Source organism: Mauremys reevesii, linkage group 15 (assembly GCF_016161935.1).
Source record: "Mauremys reevesii isolate NIE-2019 linkage group 15, ASM1616193v1, whole genome shotgun sequence".
NCBI classification, from domain to species: domain Eukaryota; kingdom Metazoa; phylum Chordata; order Testudines; family Geoemydidae; genus Mauremys; species Mauremys reevesii.
Genome location: NC_052637.1, coordinates 30,427,211 through 30,447,478, shown reverse-complemented (window position 1 = coordinate 30,447,478; position 20,268 = coordinate 30,427,211). Strand labels below are relative to the sequence as shown.

Below are 20,268 nucleotides of genomic sequence, written 5' to 3'. Positions count from 1 at the left end.
TAAAACTGAAAATTGCTGCGTAAGTTACTACTATTTACCCAAGCCACTAGTTACCCTTAACTATTATTTACCCAGCTGCTGTTTACCCATTAACAAAGAAATGTTGGAACAAAAGGGGGAAGAATAATAGCAAATTATAAAACATAAAAACTGTACCTATATTTTGGGCAGATAATCTGGCACTTCATATCAACTTGGTTTATAGAGGTTGGATCAGATACATTTTATCTCTGTTTTGCAAGCGCTTCGGTTTCAGTCCTTGTAGTTCTCCACAGTAGGACCAAGTGGATCCTATATTTTCAGCCCAAAAAACAAAGTATGGCCCATTCTGGTACATGGTCACCCGGGAAGGTGAGTTCTCCATTCACCTTTCATTCCTCTGATGTAGTTAATACGATGTATTCTGCACAGAGAGGGTTAATGGAGAAGGAAAAATAAAAATAAAATGGCCCTTCTTGCTTTAGCCATAACACGATGCTACCGCTAAGCTTTATTAACCATGCACAATAATCAGGCCTTTGTGTGGATTTCGCATACTAGATCTTGAAGCTGAAAATTCTTGTAGTTGTTTGTAAGTTGTGGGGTTCAGGAAAAGGAGTCTATGTCCCAAATCTGAGGAGGATTAATGAGAAAACCAAATAGAAGATCTACTGAGTGATTTAAACAGTGACAACTCAGGCCCCTCAGCATTATGGATCTGGTTCTTCACTCTAGTAGATGTGTGAGTAAATCCTGTAGAAGTCACATGATTATGGTTATGCAGGATCCAGCCTCTTCGCTTGTCTATTTGCATCAGCAGCAGTTGTACAGTAGAAACAGCGTGTGTTTCTTTTTGTAGGTGAACTTCGATAAATGATGATGCACTTCTGAATACTGGCGTGATGGCACCCTCCAGATCTAAGACCGAGAACAAAGCTGCCGGGGCAAAGAAAACTGGTAAGGAGAGAGCTGCTGGCTGTGAGAAAAAAAGCCCTCCTGAGGATTCCATGGTCCAAGGTGGGAGATCGAGGAAAGAAAAGAGCAATGTCCAAGCTACATCTGAAGAACCCTCTTCTGAAAAAGAGACAGTTCCTTTAGTCACATCTGTACAGAGCACATCAACGAGCCAGAGGGAGGCAAAGATTAAGGGAGGCAAAGAGTATGGTCACAAAAAGGAAGCCAAAGGGGAGAGAATCTCCAAGGGCAAGGACAAAAGAGAAGTCGGTTCTGGTGGAAAACATGGAGAACAATTAATGTCCAAGGAGAAGAAAAAAGTAAGATGCTCCAAACAACAGGATCTGAGATCAGGCCAAGGAAGCAAGGCCAGTGTTTGCAATGAGGTAAAGGCCATTGAAGGCTGCAAGAAATGTACTTTTCAAAGGAAGCGCAGAAAGCACCTGAGTGTGAGTGAAATGGCCATTGAGACTGAGTCTGTAAAGTCCTTCACAGTAGGAAGTACTGAGGGCTCCTCTGAAAAACACGAGTTGCCTCAGTCTGCTAGTCGTGTCAGTGCTGGGAAAAAATACAATAAGAAGCATGTCTCCAAAGCAACCACCATCAGAAGGTCAGGTTCCCAGCTCCAGGGCAGTCTGGAGCACAGATCTAAGGCAGTGAAAGGTGGGGGTGATGGAGATGGACAGAAGAAGAAACAAGTTAGAAAATCAGCCAGGACTATTTCCAGTGCAAGTGAGGAAGGAAAGAGCCTGGAAAGCTCAGACGATGGGTCTTGTTTTGGCTCTAGAGATGAAGCCAGTCGTAGCCAAGCAAGAAGAAAGAGTGAGACTGATGATGATAACACCCAAATCAGCACAGACAAGAGAAGCTCTTTGGAAGAAGAACTCTCTATTGAGGAAAAAACTACACAGGAAAATTGGCTTCTGTCCAAAGGAAAAGGCTGCCAAGAGTGTCATGATGGAAGTAACAAAGCAACCAGGGAAAGTGAAAGAGAACAGGAGATGATGGACGACAGGCAAGAATCTGAAGATGAAGAAACTGTCTCAGAAGAGTCTGAGGCAGATGGGAAAATGAAGGAGCAGAATAAAGTCTCCAAGCAAAGAAAAGCTACTCTAAGTGATAGCACCAAGGAAGATTATAGTTCAGGGGCTTCAGAGAATGAAGTCAAAAGCTCAGTGAAGGGAGAAAATGAGAGTGATGAAGAAGAACAGGAAAACCTGTTGGAAAAAGAAAACAGTGAAGAAATGTCTGAAGATGAGCAAGCTAAATCTGAAAGCCAGGAGGATGGTGTTGAAGGAATCAATGACAACAAGCGAGAGAGACCAAGAAGGAAACCACTGCCTAGCACTGTCAAAGCAAAGCTCCTTAACATGGGTTTGAGCAAAGGCCCTCCAGGAAACAGCTGGGAAGGGAATATGAATGACAACGGCAGGATGGCGAGAGATGGCCCTGCATGGCCCACACAGCAAATGCCAAAAAAGAAATCCCAGAAGCCCGAGACAATAAAGCAAGGTGAAGAGGTAGAACACATACATCAGGATAGTTCTTCCTCAGACAGCAACAGGAGGGTGGATTCAGTGGTTGTACTTGCAAAGAAGTGCGGTCCTCTCATTATGCAATCCCAGATTCTCCTGAATCTGAAAAACAATCATAAAGTTGCCCAGGCCAAACTGTTGGCAAGAAGTAAACAGAGTCCTCTCCAGAAGGCAGCAGAAACTAGCTCTGACCTGGAGAAGGTTCAAAAGGTCCCTTCTAAAAAGAGTGCCACAAAAACCTATAAGGCACTTAGGGACTCCAATATAGCTAAGGATCTTGGAGAGCCAAAATTAAGTCTCTCCAGTGTTTCAAGCTCCTCCTCTACCACTAAAAACCTATCTGTTGATAAGCAGCATCTTGACAAGAGAGAGAAAATTGGGAAAGTAATTGGGAGCGTCAAACATGCTTCGTGTCAGACTCTAGCAGGAAAGGAAGAGATAGCGGAGGAGAAAGTAGTTGAAGAGGCACCTGCTGAAAAAGAGCGAGTGCTGAAGCAAAAGGGCTTCACCCTTTCGGCATTTAGAAAAGTAACCGGCTGGCTCAGCCGAAAGCCTCCCAAGAAAGCAAGCCTGAAAGATCGTTTTTTGAGCATGATGCGTGCAGTTGGTATCTCAGGCTGGCTCCTGAAGAAGTTTGGGAAGAGGAGCAGCAAGCCATTTGGATTCAGAAGAAGAATGGCGATCAGGATTGTTAGCACCACTGGACTAATCAATAGACAGGTCAGAGCCTCCCCTGGCCCAGAGGGAGAACAGAGAAAGAGGGAGTTGAGTTGCAAAAGCTCTTCTCAGCCATTGCTCGAATGGGATCATCCTCGTACTGAGATGGCAGAGGAGCTGGAAGAAGCCCAGTTGGCTTCATGGGATTCTCCCCTTAATGAAACTAGCTCCTCTCTGCAATTGCTAAATCTGGATGGACCTGCTAAGGAGAAGAACAGTGTCACTGATGCCAAATTCGCCATTGTGTTCCCCAGGGTCCATCACATGGTGAAGACAAGAGGTGTTTCTTCCGGGAATAGCGAATCACAGCCACAGTCAATAGATGTATGTAGCAGGAAAGCAGTGATGTCTGTGCAGCCGGGCTGCATGTTCAAACATGACCTCTCGAAGGAGCAAACCTGTCAGAGGACCAGTCAAGAGCTTCCCCACAATGATGAAATTGATCAGTCAATGCCAGGTGATCTGAGTCAAGCAAAATGCCTTGCAACTCAGTACAGAGTGACTAGGCTTTTGAGCTCCTCATCCCAAGGGATAAAGACATCCGAGGGGAAAGATATATCCAAATCCCAGTTCCTCGCAAAGGGGCAAAGAGGGCAGTCACCATACCAGGCCACTAAACCCCTCCTCTTCCCAGAGGCAGCTGGAAACTATCGGTATGAGCAGGACTTCCTTCCAAAGGAGGAAGGAGAGAGCTCAGAGGATCTGATGGCTTCTTACTTTGAGGGAGATGTTGACAAAGAGGCTGCAAATCTCATCCAACATGCAGGGTCTGAAGCCCCGGCCCAGGTGCACTGGACTCAGCGGCGAACTCTAGGGTGTGATCCTACGGCATGGCTGAACTCTGAAATGCTGCTCCCGCGACTCACCATTGAGAACCTCAGCAAATGGGCCATGTATAAGGACCAGGATCTAGTCAAAACCTACAGGCTGAAGACATTGAGAGAAAGGTGGGAGGCAGAAGATGTCACTGAGGATATCCTTGAGATGGACATGACATGGAAACAGGTATATTCTGCAATAGGCACATAAGCTTTAGGGTGCTGTCAACCTGCACACAATTCATAACCATTTCTCCCATACGTTTCAGGTGTACCTGGATGAAAACCACTCGGTGAAGCTTGAGGAGGTTGAAGATCTGTCCAGACTGGAGTAAGTATGTCAGTGATGTTCTGTGGATAGCAGGACATGGCTGGGGCTTATTTATTACCCATTAAAGACACTGTTGGCTCAGCAGAAGGCAAATAGTAGAACATCAGCTATAACTCTAAAAAATGGAGTGACTTCGATGCTCATGACCGTGAGGGACTGATGGCCCTTTAAACCAAAGGAAGGGCTGAATTGTCCTATTTAGGCCCAGGCCTGCACTGGGGTGGGTGGGGAATTGCGCTGGTGTAAGGGGAATCATGGCAGTATTGTGCAGTCCCTCCCCAAACTCCTCTGTGCATAGGCAGAGTACACTTTGCTCGCTGTATCTCCAGGGAGGAACACCAGAAAAAGAGAGGTTCGTAATGGCTATCTGACCCCCTTGGAGGTGCAGACAGGGAACCCCATCTACACTATAAGAAGCATCCTGTCCTGAAATGGGTTTTCAAGGATCAGTGCATTTTACAGATTGGGAAACTGAGGCCCAGAGAGCTGAAGCGACTTTCCTACTACAAGGCTGAGAGCAAATGGTAGAGATGGAATCGAGTTCTTGTTCTAACTACTAGGCCACTATCTGGTAAAATAGCCGGAAACAAAGAGCACACTGTTCTTGTGTGATGTATGTGGTGGAAAAGGAGAATCCGTGGGACGAGACACAGAGCATCTATCTAATGGCCTGATCCTACTCACACTGAAATCAGTGGCAAACCTCCCATTGACCAGCTGCAGCAGGCTCAGGCTCTCTAACGTGTCTTGTATCACTGGGCTTGTTACCCTAGCTGACACAGGAACGCCCATGGGAGTTCCCCACACAGGCCCTGGCAAGCTTTAGCACTGCTAAAACCAGCAGTAACTGATGAAATCCACATGGTTGTGTAGCAGAATTAAGGCTGATATCCTCTAGGTTGCAGACAGCAGGGGCTAGCCCAATCGCGCATCATGGACGGGTCACAGTCCATCCAGGCAGTGTTCTCTCCCTCTCCCCCTCTCTCTCTTATACACACGCCCACATGCAATCCTGAGTGCAGAGGAGGGCGATGAGGGCAGTCACCTTGGGCGCCAACTCCTGGGGGCACCAAATGGGGTGGGTTGTTCTGTTTGCTCGTTTGTTCAGGGTTGCTGAAAACATTTTCCATCGTGGGTAACATAACAGCTTGGGCTGGCCCTGCTTGTTCCTGCTATATTCTGGGCCTACCGTATAAAATCAATGGATGCTGCATCTGTTCCCCATCTTGCAACATCCCTCAGATGCCCAACAGACTATAATACATGAGTGAGGTTCTTGGATGAAGTTGGCTGACGGCTCGCGTCTTGTGTTTCTAGGGAGGTCTGTGAGAGCTCAGTCCTTCTGTGTCTGAAGAAGAGATTCCATCGCAATTTCATTTACGTATGGCTGCTAGGTTTTTTCAATTCTTATTCATGTGGGACAAGGAATCTGAGGGTGGGGTTCCCCTTGCCCCATCCAGCCCTAGCAGAGTACAGTCCCCAGGGTCCCAATGTTTCCCAGTAATGATGAGATGTTGGCGTCACCGCGGTTTCACCTGCTGTATCTGTCCAGCATGGGACCTCTCTCTCGTTCCTTGTGTAGCCCCAGATCCCCCTCCCAAACCTCACAAAACAGTTGTTACCTGCTCCCACTATGGTCAGCATGGCCAGTGCCAGTCTCAAAGTCAGCACTAGACTGTCCCTCTCCCCACAGCCAGTGCAGGATACAACTGAGGCACCAAATGCACCTAGGTAATGGATCCTATCACAGAAGCTCCCACATAGCTGCATGGTCGTTGTTAACCCCTGTACCAATTGCCATCACTCTATGCACACCCAATAGAAAACCAGAGGGGGGGTGTGTGTGTATCTGTTTCTGCTGTATGCAATCCAGACAGGGGAGCGTAGAGCGAATGTGGTTGTGGTTAGATAAGTGACTAGGTAAAACTGGCACAACAGATCTGCTCCTTGTGTCTTTCGCACAAGACATATCAGTTCGCTTTTCTGCCAAAGATAAGACCTTACTCTTGTTAGCCTAGCACAGCCAGTGCAGCTACAGGAAGGAGAGTGACCTGGAGTCTGCTCTGCTTTGCCCATCAGCAGCACAACTGAGGGCTCTGATGGCAGAATCTTTATAGCTGCTGCTGAGGCAGAAGCTATCTGGGGTTGCTGGTCCCCCAGTGAGGAGTCTGGAAGGTTGAAGCCAGAGAAACCATTTCAGTGGTAAATGAAGCCAATAAGTGGACAGAGAAGTGTGGAACCCAAGAATGTTTGCAGAGTAGTCACTCCTTAACTCTGGAATCTCACCTCACTGTGCTTTGGTATTGTAACCTATTTGGCACAGGCATTTACCCACTGCTCTAAGACCCTTTGAATGGCCAGGCATAATGGGGTGAGAGAGGATGATCATTGCCTTGAACCCAGAACTGAGGCAGTGTGAAATGTTTGTGATGCAGCCTGGAAAGCCTTCAGTTTCCCTTGATTTTGAGTGTTCTTTGAACACCTGGCTCCAGTTTCAGGCTTGGCTAAGTTAGGAGGGAACACCCATCCTTCTCATCCGTAGAATGCCAAATGGGATTTATGGTTTTGGCCTCAAACTATGTAGAACATGTTGGCTTTGGCCAAGTTTCACTTTGGTTCTGAAATGGAGCTTGGAGGAAGTGTGTGGATATGAAGAACATGCCCCCCAAATTAACTAAGCCCTTTTGCGAATCAAAACAGTCAAGCTCAGCTCTGCCCAGAATGATTTTGGCTTCCAGAAGTTTAAATCAGATTCTTTAATGTTGCTATAAAGCTGATTTCATTTTTGTTTTGGTTATGCAATATATACTCGAGGCCTTCCCAGTAAATTCCAGATCCCATCCAGAAATCTCTAATCATCCAGTGGATATAATAAAACCAAACTTTATTTCCTCCCTCCTAGACCTACATTGGGCAAATCTTGGTCTCTGTGAATCCTTTCAAGCCCCTCCATCTCTGCTTGGAAGAGGTGGTGACCCAGTACCAGCAGGGGACACTCTCCAAAAATGCCCCGTATGTATGCTTGTTTCTTTACAACTAAGTCTGTTCATTATTCTTAACCTGCAGAGTCCTATGTTGTCCCTGGGCTCCCAGGACCATTTCACTTGGCCAAAGGTCATCTCTGGAGTAGGACTGGTACAGGGTGAAGGGTATGATACATCCAGCACAGGGGTACTTGTATGGCACTCTGATATTGTTGCTGTAGGTGCCATATGCCATGTTTTATTTGCTAACGATTTCCACCTGAGGAGAAAAAGTGGGCCTGATGCAAACACCACTGAATGTCGGAAAAGCTTGGGCTGAGACCTGAGCTGTGCCATTGGGCTCAACTCTTCTAATGAGAGAGAGACTGAAAAGGACCTCACTTCAGAGTCTGTAATCCTAATCAAACCACCCTCTTCCCCTTGCAGTAACACTCTGAGGCAGTGGTCCCCAACCTTTTCGTCTGGCAGGCGCCAGATGAAGGACCACTGCGGCGGTGGAGCACCCGCCGAAATGCCACTGAATTTCGGCGGCATTTCAGCAGCGACGCCTCTCGATGATGCCGCTTGCTGTCGACAAGCGACGTCATCGAGAGGCGTCCCCGCCGAAATTTGGGAGCGACGCCTCTCGATGACGTCACTTGTCGATGGCAAGCAGCGTCATCGAGAGGCGTCCCCGCCGAAATGCCGCTGAAATTCGGCGGCATTTCGGCGGGTGCTCTCCCGGGGTCCAGGACGCGGGGGCATCGCGGGCACCACGTTGGGGACCACTGCTCTGAGGGATTAAGATGCCAGAGACTGAAACAAGAGAAGTTTATTGACATCTCCCCTAGCCTGACAAATGCTCCTCCCTGTGTAGCGCTATAATGATACTCAGCACTTACATATCCAAGCACTGCCTGGCCCAGCTGAGCCACAATGTTGAGAACATCTTCACTTCCAACCAGGCTGGAGGGTGTTTAGCCCATGCTAGTGATAAGACTCAGCTGTGATGTTTGGTTCTGCATCCAGCTCCGAACCACCAAAATTCATGGATCCTCAGGTAAAACACTGGCTTACGACCTGGTCCAAAAGTCGTTGCAGTAAATGGGAAACGCTCCCCTTGATTTCAGTAGGTTTTGAATCAGGCCTTTTGTGCAGATGCTTTTGTCTAGTTGCTGGATCCAGCAACTACTGTAACAGCTTCCCTCTTCTAGTTTTTTCTTCAGCTCACGTTTCCTTCAGCTTTAGCTAAAGGTCCCAGGTTCAATCCCTGCTGATGACCACAGAGACTGTGGCCATCCCTAGGGATTTTGGCAGTAGCATCCCACTATTGCTAACACCAGTGTAGCTCTGCTGGAGCTAGCAACATTGGGAGCCCTAGTCTGGATGAGGCTCCTGTGGCCACTGGTTTGTTTAACTTGCTCAGATCGAGTCTAAATGACACACGGCATTTAAAAAGCTGTTGGCTACAGGAGCCTTAGTCACACTAGGGCTCCCAAGGTGGCTATTACTAGCGGAGCTGCAGCAGTGAGAGATTTGCCCTCCCATGTCCAGCTATACATATGCTGCCATGGCCAGGGGCATGAGCAGACTAAGCAATTGCTTAGGGCCCCAAGCAGCTCAATGGGGCCCCCTATTCCCTTTTTATTATAAGAGTTTGCCTGTTTTAGTATTGTGGGGGGCAGGAGGGGACAAAAAAAAATCCTGTTTAGGGCCCCCAGTGGGCTAACACTGGCTCTGGCTATGACTCTTGGATCGGGGATTCTGTTACAGGCTCGTCTCCAGTGTAGATATCCGCTAACTAACCCCTGGTGCTGTGTTTGTGCAGGTTGGAAATCAGAACCAAAGTAACAAATTGATTTTTTTTTCTGTTCTAGACACATCTTTGCCATTGCAGAAATGGCCTACACTCTGTCCCAGACCTCAGAGCAAGAGCAGTGCATCGTCATCAGGTAGGAAATGAGGACATTGTGTGGGGCTGAGATTCCTCCTCTGTCTTCAAGTTTCTGCCTGATTGAAACAACTGTTCCAGAGGATTGAAAAGTAGCACATGTGGTATGCGTATTTTAACAAGACTCTCTGGGTGATCCAGGGAATTATAGACCAGTAAGTCTTAGATCTGTGCCTGGCAAAATGATTGAATCTATAAAAATAGAACAGCAAAACATCTGGAAGATTGTGATATAATAAGGTTTAACTAGCCAGATTTTGCAAAGGAAAATCATGCCTCACCAATCTCTTAGAATTCTACAAGGCCTTGTACAAGGTTCCATACAAGAAGCTAAGAAATTATGTTCTAAGGCGAAGTATTGTCTTGGATCAAAAACTGGCTAGGATACAGACAGCAGAGAGTAAGTTTAAATGATGAATTTTCATCATGGCAGCAAGTTAACAGTGGGGACCTCAAGGTTCTAGAGTAGGTCCTGTGTTCTTTAATGTATTTATTAATGATCTGGAAAGGGAGTTGAGCAGGGAGGTAGCAAAATCTGCAGCTGTCACTGTCATACCTCGGGGGGATGCAATCCAGACCAGCAAAGGGTTGTGTCAGCATTTGCCCTGCAACCCGGGGTGCCTTACAATGCTTTCCTGCTATAGCTCCCAGCCTGGGACACACTCAGCCAGCCCACAAGCATTCAGGTCACACCCTGAATATGTGTGTGTGTGTGTGTGCGCGCGCGCTAGACAGCCCTGGTTTAGCAGCTCTGACCCCAGCAGCCTGTTTACAGCCCCCACATCCTGGCTTCCACCAGACTTTGTTACAACCTGAAAGGTGACCCCACCACATGCCCAGTCCCAGATTTCCCCAAAACCATTTGCTCTGCAATGCCCGGCCCTCTCCAGGACATTTCAGAGAAATAATAAGGTTCATTGCTCCTCTAAAGAGGCAAAAGCACATCACAGCTTATTCACCTTTCCCTGCAAATACAGTACTGAGTTATTTATAGTAAAAATAAAACAAATGTATTAACAATAGCACATAGGTTAAGTGATGCCAAGTACAAGAAATAAAGTTAGACAGAGTTACAAGCAAATAAAAGTGAAGACATGCTTCGAGAAGTCTAACACTTAATCTAGCAAGGGATTGGCTTTATTCAAGATGTTTTTTCTCACCTATATTCAGTTCCCAGACACTTCAACCCAAACTTGGTTGAAGGACCCATCTTTCCCAGTTTGCAAGAGCTCTGTCCCCTTGTGCCTGTCTAGTGATGGATGCCAAAGATGTCTTCTGTCCTTGCTTATATATTCCAAAGTTCAATGACCTTGTTTCAAGAAGCAAGATGGCCTCATGCTGTTCTCTCCCCGTGGACTTCCCATCCCCTAGCTGATTTCTGTGTAAATGGGGCTTCTACTGTTTTTGGTCTTATCTGGCTTATATTTCATTGGAGACAGGTAGATAGCTGCCTTCCCTCCTGCCTGCGAGCGAATCCTGTTTCTCCCTGTTTGGTCACAGAATTTAAAGCCTAATATCATTAAATATCCATATTTCCTCATAAAAATACATACATTTCAGAATGATTATTAGTCACCAATGTGCCATTAGCTTCCAGAAGGGACCTCACTATACACTTTTATAATACAGTAACGCTGTACACAATCACTTGGTTCAATTTTGCTTGTCACTTGAGGTTCAGCTCCCCCTCTTCCATTTTTATAGACCAAGAAATCTTTGCAATGTATTATTTGGATACTCTGCACAGTACTGCTCACTCCATCTTAGAAAGTGCATTACAGAAACTTGGAGCAGTGTGGGGGAGGGTTCAGAGAAAGGTGAGAAGAACAATCAGTGGCCTGGAAACACTCTATGAAATAATGAATGGTCAGGAGAAGGTAGATCGGAAGCTTGCGTTCTCCATGCTGCACAGCACAAGAACAGGGAACTTTCAAAGACATGAAATGGTGGAAAGTTCAAAACTGGTAAAATTATTTTCACGCCATGTGTGGTTTAAACTATGGAATTTATTGCCTCAGGAAGTAATTGAGGCTAAGAACTTAGCAAGAGTTAGAAGGGGTTGGACACTAATATGGATACTGAGAATATCCAGGGTGGTTATAACTAATGATAACGCTGGAAAGGATGTTAAACCTCATACTTCAGGGCTTAAGCCAATCTCTAACTGGGAGACCAGGGTGAGACCTACTTTGGGAAGTAGATTATCCCACATCTGCCCACTGTGGGTTCTCACACCTTCCTCTGAAGAATCTGGTGCTGGTCACTGTTGGACAGATGGATTTTGAATCTGATCTAGTCTGTCATTTCCTATGTTCCTAACAAACAGTCTTGCCCTCTTGGGGCATCTCCAGCTGCATCTGAGCATGTGGGAGACCTGCCCACTCACAATTGGCTATTCATGATGACATCTGTCAGTGTCACTTTTGAAACAATCACCCCGGCACACAGCACTTCCTGGCAGGGCCGCCAGAACAGGAGGGCCAGGGGGCCATGGCCTCCCACTTTTAACTGACTGTAAGGGCAAGTGATGAGGGGAGAGGAGCAAGCGGGGGGTGGGGCCTTAGGGGGAAGGGGCGGTGTGGGGGCGTTGCTTTGGGGATGTGGCATGGCACAGAGGAGGCGGGGCCATGGTTTGGGCTCCTGTGTCTTCTCCACTTTTAGGGCACTTCCACCCCTCATGTGAGTAATGTTGCTGTGCTGATTGTGCTGATTGGTTGCCATTGCAAATACACTACTGCTGGAAGAAATGCTATTTGTAATATTTCACACAACATGGCTCAGCCACCACAGAGAAGGGGTCAGTCCTGTCTGGGCAGATGAAACAGGATGACATAAAATTGTGCTGACTGGCTGTGTGGTGTGTACGACATCCATGGAAAGGTTAATATGTAAAGCCGGCAGCCTTCAAAAGTTGCTTGATTACAATGCCTTGCCCTCAGAGTATGTCAGACCATCAGCCAATGACAGTTTTGTTTTTATGATGTCAGGCATTTCTCTTGTGTTTCTTTCGTCGTGTGTGGTGTCACTCTGTCTGGTGCAGGGAAGCTGTGTGAATGGAGAGCTGGGAAAAGCTAGGACTCTCCTTTCACCACCTGTTGTGCAGCTCCTCATAGGCCTGAGCTGATTTCCCCACAGTCTGAGGTGGGAAGGGAAGTAGGTTGGCTCTGGATCTGGGTTTTTTGCTTGGGTCCATTTTTCTAACTTGCCGCCAGACTTTGAAACAATATGGGCCAGATCCTGAGTTGTTGTAAATCATTGTCTTAGGCAGAGCTAGGCTGACTCACACCAGTTAAAGATCTTGCCTAATTACTCTAGGCACAGCTAGTCCGATCCTTATAGCCGTCTCTGATCCTTAGCCCTTTCTCCCCCAGTGGGCACAGTGGATCGGGTAAAACAGAAGCTGCCAAAGCAATCATGCAGTACCTAAGCACCTTGTACCAGAGACAAGACAGCCCTGGGATCAGGCAGGTAAGGGGTGGCTAATGTTTCTATGTACTGCGACACAGGCGCTGGCTTCTTCCTTTCCCAGGGGGCATTCCAGCCCCACTCAGCCCCAGGCTCCGCCCCCTCCACCCCTTCCTGCCCCGTCTCTCCTCTTCCCACCCCTGCCTTGCCCAGTCCTGCCCTCTCCCCCATGCGTGCTCCATCCCAGCTCCTCCCCTTCCACACAGCTCCTCCATGCCCCGGAGCAGGTGGGAGGTGTTGGGAGGGAGGGGAAGGAGTTGATCAACAGGGCTGCCAGTGGGCGGGAGGCTCTAGGAGGGAGGAGCTGGCTGCTGGTGGGTGCTAAGCACCCGTGGGTAGTCCAGCCCTCCAGCCCTGGAGCACCCACGGAGTCAGTGCCTATGTACCGTGATGTGTGCTTATAGTCATGTTGTATAAGGCACTACAGGAAGGTGCTCAGATACTATGGTGATGAGCGCAATATAAGAAACTGAACAGTAGATCATGGGATAGAATGGGTCAGCATGGATTGGCTAATGTCAAGCTGACCAGGACTGAAAGACAAAAGCAAAGCAGGGGCTCACACCGTTCATGTCTGTTCTTAAGTTGGAGGTGGAGACAGAGGGGTGAGTGCCTGGCATCAGTGTGTGGCTGGCCATGTTTGCCATGAAGTGGAGCACCGGGGGTCACATGTTTCAGTCCGTGTCTTTTTCAAAAGTAGCTGATCTAGCTATCCAAGGCCCAGATACCAGCCTGCTAAGATCTGGGGCACCAGGCACTGGGGTCTAAGGTCGGCTTGAACCAGTGAGAACATTTTCTAGCTTCACTTTCCCCATGGATGAGCAACAGCCATCAATAGTTACAACTGATCACGTGACCTGAATCTCGATTTGGAATTCAGGTCACGTGAGTGCAGACCCGCAGGAATCTCATTTGAAAGAAGCTGGAATCCCAGTGATGTCAGTGGGGCTTAGGCACCTTTGAAAACCTCCTTGAATGTATATGGGCTCTGAGTGAATTCACTGCTCTTGGGTGCTTGGTGCACAGCTTTAGAACCCTACGCCGATTGTTCACAGAACAGGCTGTGGTAGAAGTGGCACAAGCTTCCCCAGGCTGCACCTCCCCTCTGGCTTGGAAGGCCCATCTGTAAGGCCCGTTCAGCCTTCTGAACCGTCTCTCTACCAAGATCGCCAGCAAAGGGCCCAGTTATGGCAGAGACGGTTTTTGTGAAGCGGGCACCTAACCTGTTAAGAACTTAGCAACTGAAAAGCAACTTAGGTCACTGGGCAGCAGTGAGGTGGGGACAACTATCAGTCACTGCCAGCCTAGGTTTGGGTTCAGCTAGCGACCTAGTGCTAGAGGCTCTGTATCGTGTTACTGCTCCCTTGAGCTATATCCCCTGGCCGGCTGTTGGATTCCCCTTGTGTCTCTGGTCATGTCTTTCAGTCCAACGCCCTTTGGGACAAGGATCAGCCCTTTGTTTTATGTTTGTAGGGTACCTGGCACTATGGGGCCCTGGTCTCTGGGCAATGCCACAGTGTTATCTGGTTTGTTTAACATAAGGTCTTGTATCCTCCGCCGTCTCCAGCCCTGCGATGTACAGCCCATCCTGGAGAGCTTTGGGAATGCTAAAACCATCCTCAACGACAACTCGAGCCGCTTCGGGAAGTTTCTGCATGTCCACCTGAGACAGTGAGTCAAAGGGCGCTGCCATTAGCCAGCTGTGCAGTGATGCATGCTGGAGCAGGAGGAGAATGAGCCGGGCATGCACAAGAACAGATCCAGTGCTAATCTGCTGGGAAGTGAGTTGTACAGGGGGGTTATGCAACAACAGCCCTCCTTCTCCCCCCACTTTCTATGGGGGGGGTCAGTTTGCACCCCTGGGTTTGCTTTTGAGTTTTGTCTATAAAAGAACACATGAAACCTGCAAGATTTCCCTGACTGAAACCACCAAGCCCCCATCTACTGTGCTCTCCTTATTACAATAGCACTGAGATCAGGGCTCCATTGTGCTAGGTGCTGTACATACACCCAGGGAAAGAGAGTCCCTGTCCCAAAGAGCTTACAGTCCAAAGGGGGGGAGGGAAAACAGAAGCATACAGAGATTAACAGACTTGCCCAGGGTCACACAGCAGGTCAGTTGCAGAGAAAGAACCCAGGTCTCCTGACTCCCAGTCCAGTGTGCCCTACCTGCTGGACCTCTGTCTGCTTCAGAGTGACAAGTTACCGTGTTTGAGACCAGTTACAACACAGTAGAAGCTGGTGAGGTTCTAACATGGCTCAGTCTTGCAGTGCAGAGAGGACTGAACAATCTTAACTGGAGCTGTATCGTGGGCTTGAACCAGTGAGAACGCAGTGGGGCTCGGGCAGGCTCAGACTTCGGTCCCACCTCCTGGGATCATGAAGTAATTTTTGTTGTCAGAAGGGGGCCGCGGTGCAATGAAGTGTGAGAATGCTTGACCTATCCACACCTACCATGCTGCTCCAAGAAAAGCTCTACCATTGCATTGCCAGCTGGGTAGCTGCTGCAAACCCCCCTCCTTGGGGAGGGCCCTGGGGTACATGTGGTGAGAACTGGGATGGAGTCAACTTAGAAGCTATTACTTTGACATGGCAAATATTTTACTAAGTAAAGGTCTATAATAAAACCACCCCTACAGCATAACTTCCATGTAATGTTTAGTTCTCTCCCAAACTCCAGCCCCTACAGCACATTGTTATTATTGCAATAGCATGTAGGAGCCAGTCAAGGATCAGGACCCCACTGTGCTAGGTGCTGTACAAACACAGGACAAAAAGCTGGTCTCTGCCCCAAAGAGCTTACAATTTAAGTAAAAGACGAGATGATGGGTGGCTGCAGACAGACAAGGGAGCACAAAGAAACAACGAGCACAGATGTGTGGAGAATGGTTAGGGAACATGCACAGGTTACACCTGGAACCATTCTGGGGATTGCTCAGTGGGGATCTTTGTGGTTTGCTGTGTGTAGAGACGGGAGATCCAAGTGCCCCTGAATTTGGGGAGGTTGTTCACAGTCTAAACCTGGATCCAAATGCATATTCTAGAGCTGGCTCCTTTCTCTATAATGGAGCTGCTCCAAGATCCCAGCTCTGATGACCTAAACTTTGGTGTCGATTGGCTTTGAAATTCAGATCCAAATTTTGTATCTTGGATTTGTATCTCTAAGTAAGGACTCCCTCTGCCTGGCCCCCTGTACAGAGTATAGCTGGGTCTCCAGCAAGCCCTCAGTCCTCTCTCACAGAACCCCTCCCCCGTCTCTCCCTTTCTCTCGCACACACAGTGGGGTCGTGGTGGGTACGTCCATCTCTCAGTACCTTCTGGAAAAGTCCCGTGTTGTGTTTCAGGTAAGAACCAACCACCTCTGCTTCCCCAAACAGATCAGAATCTCTGCATGTCTAGGCTGTGTTTGTGTGTTAGGGTCTATGTTAATTACCAAGTGCAAGGAATTCCTGCAGCTTCTCTGGTCAGATGGCAAGAGGCAAGCCCTCAGTCCTAGTGGACAGTAGCAGAGTTTTGGGTTAGGGTTAGTCTCATGTGTCACCTACACAGGATGAATCTAGTGTGGACACAGGTTGAGCTTTATCTGCAGCCCCTCCTATGGTGGAGCCCTCCCTGCAGCATTCCCTGCTGGGCCAGTCCTGGGACTCCTCTGAGCAGATGCTGCCAGCTGGGATGAACTGTGTGGTGCTTCTGTGAAATGGACAAATATCCATCAGGACCTGGGTTCAGACACTATTGAGCTTATTGCCTTGGGAGCATAGGTGCCCAGAGATGATGGACGAACCCAGATGGCCGTGCCCCCATTCTGCTGCTCCATCCAAGCCCTCTATCTGTTTTTTGTTTTTTTAATATGGTAAGATAGATCACAGGCCTCACAAACACTTCACTCAGCTGTAGTGTGTTTTTTAAATGTCCAACTATTACAGCACTTTCCGCACGTTCTCAGTAAACCCAAATCTAATTAGGTGATTTTAAATGGCTGACTTGATTAAACCCATTGTTACTGTTGCCAGACAATTTCTAGAACTGCAGGAAAGAAATGATCTCGCTGCTGTCTGTTTGACGTGGGCTCTGCACAATGCATTAATCCCATAACTATTGTTTATTTCTATAGTGCCATATTAGTGTATTAACGAGGGCTGTCAAATGATAAAAAAAATTAATCATGATTAATCGCAGTGTTAGTAATAGAATACCATTTATTGAAATATTTTTGGGATGTTTTCCACATTTTCAAATACATTGATTTAAATTACAACACAGAATACAAAGTGTACAGTGCTCACTTCATTTTTTATTACAAGTATTTGCACTGTAAAAAAACCAAAGAAATAGTATTTTTCAATTCACCTAATACAAATACTGTAGTGAAATCTCTTTATCATGAAAGATGAACTTAATGCAAAATTATGTACAAAAAAAACTGCATTAAAAATAAAACAATGTAAAATTTTAGAGCCTGGAAGTCCACTCACTCCTACTTCTTGTTCAGCCAATCACTCAGACAAACAAATTTGCTTACATTTGCAGGAGATAATGCTGCCCATTTCTTGTTACAATTCACCTGAAAGCGAGGACAGGCATTCTCATGGCACTGTTGTAACCGGCGTCTCAAAATATTTATGTCCCAGATGTGCTAAAGATTCATACGTCCCTTCATGCTTCAACCACCATTCCAGAGGACTTGTGTCCATGCTGATGACAAGTTCTGCTTGATAACAATCCAAAGCAATGTGGACCGATGCATGTTCATTTTCATTATCTAAGTCAGATGCCATCAGCAGAAGGTTGATTTTCTTTTTTGGTGGTTCGGGTTCTGTAATTTCCACATCAGAGTGTTGCTCTTTTAAGAGTGGTAGCCGTGTTAGTCTCTTTTAAGACTTCTGAAAGCATGCTGCACACCTCATCCCTCTCAGATTTTGGAAGGCACTTCAGATTCTTAAATCTTGGGTCAAGTGCTGTAGCTATCTTTAGAAATCTCACATTGGTACCTTCTTTGCGTTTTGTCAAATCTGCAGTGAAAGTGTTCTTAAAATGAACAACGTGCTGGGTCATCATCCGAGACTGCTATAACATGAAATATATGGCAGAATGTGGGTAAGACACACAGCAGGAGACATACAGTTCTCCTCAAGGAGTTCAGTCACAAATTTAATTAATGCATTATTTTTTTTAATGAGCATCATCAGGATGGAAGCATGTCCTCTGGAATGGTGGCCAAAGCATGAAGGGACATATGAATTTTTAGCATATCTGGCATATAAATACCTTGCAATGCTAGCTACAAAAGTGCCATGCAAATGCCTGTTCTCACTTTCTGGTGACATTGTAAATGAGAAGAGGGCAGCATTATCTCCTGAAAATGTAAACAAACTTGTTTGTCTTAGCGACTGGCTGAACAAGAAGTAGGACTGAGTGGACTTGTAGCACTAAAGTTTTTGAGTGCAGTTATGTAACAAAAAAAAATCTACATTGTGTAAGTTGCACTTCCATGACAAAGAGATTGTATTACTATACTTGTATAAGGTGAATTGAAAAATACTGTTTCTTTTGTTTATCATTTTTACAGTGCAAATATTTATAATAAAAAATAACATACTTTGATTTCAATTACAACACAGAATACAATATATATGAAAATGTAGAAAAACATCCAAAATATGTAATAAATTTCAATTGGTACTCTATTGTTTAACAGTGCGATTAAAACTGCGATTAATCACTATTAATTTTTTAATGGTGATTAATTTTTTGAGTTAATCACATGAGTCAACTGCGATTAATCGACAACCCTAGTATTAACTGAAAGGGTTTGCAATGTAATATGTGTGAGGTGTGTGTGTGTTACAGGTCCCCCTCTGTGTCACTCCTCAGAGGATGAGAGTTGTTACTGTGACCAGCTGTAGAGCCATGGCTCTCTAGCTCAAGCTGTAGCAGCTCATGTTTTTAGATCTTCAAGTCCCCAGTTCAATCTCTGGTGTGTTGGCCAAGGTGGAAGCCATCCCATATGCACATGGGCTTAGCTCAAGTCCATGTAAACGGTTGTGTTCCTACTGGGCAGCATAACATTGTTGCAAATACAGTGACCAGATGTCCCGATTTTTTAGGGACAGTCCTGATATTTGGGGCTTTTTCTTATATAGGCTCCTATTACCCTCCACCCCGTCCTGACTTTTCACATTTGCTGTTTGGTCACCCTAGTTTTCTCTCCCACGAGAAATGCATGATTAGTAATAAATTCTCCACTTGGGGATATTTTTCCTTAGATGAAGCTACAAGGACAAAATGTGCCCTGACTTAACATCAGTCTAACCCCTTTGGGCCAGGTTCACAGCTAGGGTTGCCAGTTTTGGGGTTGGATGTATTCCTGGAGATTTAATCACATGACATAATCTTTAATTAAAGATTAATCCTTAATTCCTGGAGACTCCAGGTCAGTCCTGGAGGGTTGGCAACCCTATACAGCTGGTGTATGACAGGGTAGCTCCACTGATGTCCATGAAACCACATTTATTTATACCAGCTGAAAATCTGGCCTACTGAAGTTAACAGGAATTATTTGGCTCAGATTTGCAGTAGGGATAGGAGAACCCAGTATGGATAAATAAGAGCTCCCTCTAGCCCCAGCAGCTTGAACTACACTTCTTAAAGTTTATTAAAAGTTCCATTGATTTTTCTCTCCCCCTGCTTTGCTTGGGTGTGCAAGGACCAGCAGTGGCAGGGGCGGCTCCAGGCCCCAGCACGCCAAGCGCGTGCTTGGAGCGGCATGCCGCAGGGGGCGCTCTGCCGGTCGCCGGGAGGGCGGCAGGCGGCTCCGGTGGACCTCCCGCAGACATGCCTGCGGAGGGTCCGCTAGTCCCGCGGCTTTGGTGGAGGATCCGCAGGCGTGCCTGCGGGAGATCCACCGGAGCCGCGGGACTAGCGACCGGCAGAGCGCTCCCCCCACAGCATGCCGCCGTGCTTGGGGCGGCGAAATGGCTAGAGCCGCCCCTGAGCAGTGGGAGCCCTGTGAAAGGGGGTGTTTGTTTCTATCCTGGTTATAGGAAGCACTGGATGGAAACTTCAAAGTGAGCCTGTTCTTTTGCAGTCTGCAGCCTGGGTTTGCAAAGCCCAAAGATTCGCCTGGGTTCCGGACTTTGGGGGATTTGTCTGATGAAATTTTGACTTCCCTTAGCTCTGATGCAATGGGGTGGCGGAGCGAGACCTTTGGCCCACAGTGTGAGCGATCTCCTTTCAGGCCTGTGGCGAGAGGAGCTACCATGTGTTTTATGAGCTGCTGGCAGGGCTGCCTGTGGAGCAGAAAGAGAAGCTTTTCCTGCATGAGGCAGAGACTTACTTCTACCTGAATCAGGTGAGTGAGAGGGTGGAGCAAGCTGCTCCAGCCAGGCGAGGGAGAGAGATGGTTGAACCAGCACTTTCCTCTCTGATCAGCCTGGTGCTGGGGACCCAGCAGGAAACAGGTAAGATGATGAGCTCTGTGCTTCCCTCTGGAGGTGGCACAGGGTTACGGTTTGGATCTTGGCTGCCCTCTGCACTGTCTGGGCCCCTCTCGCTC

The 20,268-nt window shown here is 47.2% G+C and overlaps 1 protein-coding gene and 1 long non-coding RNA gene across 4 annotated transcripts in view; one reads left to right on the top strand and one right to left on the bottom strand.

The window, feature by feature from the left end:
- The first annotated feature begins 4,079 nt into the window (after positions 1 to 4,079).
- MYO15B (myosin XVB) overlaps positions 4,080 to 20,268 on the top strand; it is a 77,902-nt gene continuing 61,713 nt past the window's right edge. The window contains exons 1-9 of one of the 2 annotated variants that reach the window (XM_039502387.1): positions 4,080 to 4,190; positions 4,273 to 4,334; positions 5,652 to 5,715; positions 7,237 to 7,346; positions 9,175 to 9,249; positions 12,620 to 12,716; positions 14,281 to 14,384; positions 15,994 to 16,057; positions 19,951 to 20,064. In XM_039502387.1, coding sequence (XP_039358321.1) covers positions 4,170 to 4,190; positions 4,273 to 4,334; positions 5,652 to 5,715; positions 7,237 to 7,346; positions 9,175 to 9,249; positions 12,620 to 12,716; positions 14,281 to 14,384; positions 15,994 to 16,057; positions 19,951 to 20,064 — 711 coding nt within the window. In that variant the 5' untranslated portion in view covers positions 4,080 to 4,169. Of the gene's footprint in view, positions 4,191 to 4,272; positions 4,335 to 5,651; positions 5,716 to 7,236; positions 7,347 to 9,174; positions 9,250 to 11,567; positions 11,763 to 12,619; positions 12,717 to 14,280; positions 14,385 to 15,993; positions 16,058 to 19,950; positions 20,065 to 20,268 lie in introns of those variants that run through there. The other variant, XM_039502388.1, reaches the window with a different exon arrangement.
- On the bottom strand, positions 10,364 to 11,728 carry LOC120384062. 2 transcript variants are annotated; one of them, XR_005588615.1, is made up of 2 exons: positions 11,437 to 11,728; positions 10,364 to 10,758 (listed from the first exon to the last, which is right to left on the bottom strand). It is a non-coding gene; the product is annotated as an uncharacterized LOC120384062 (long non-coding RNA). The 2 variants fall into 2 exon arrangements; XR_005588614.1 differs by having other exon boundaries at positions 10,364 to 10,734; positions 11,437 to 11,637.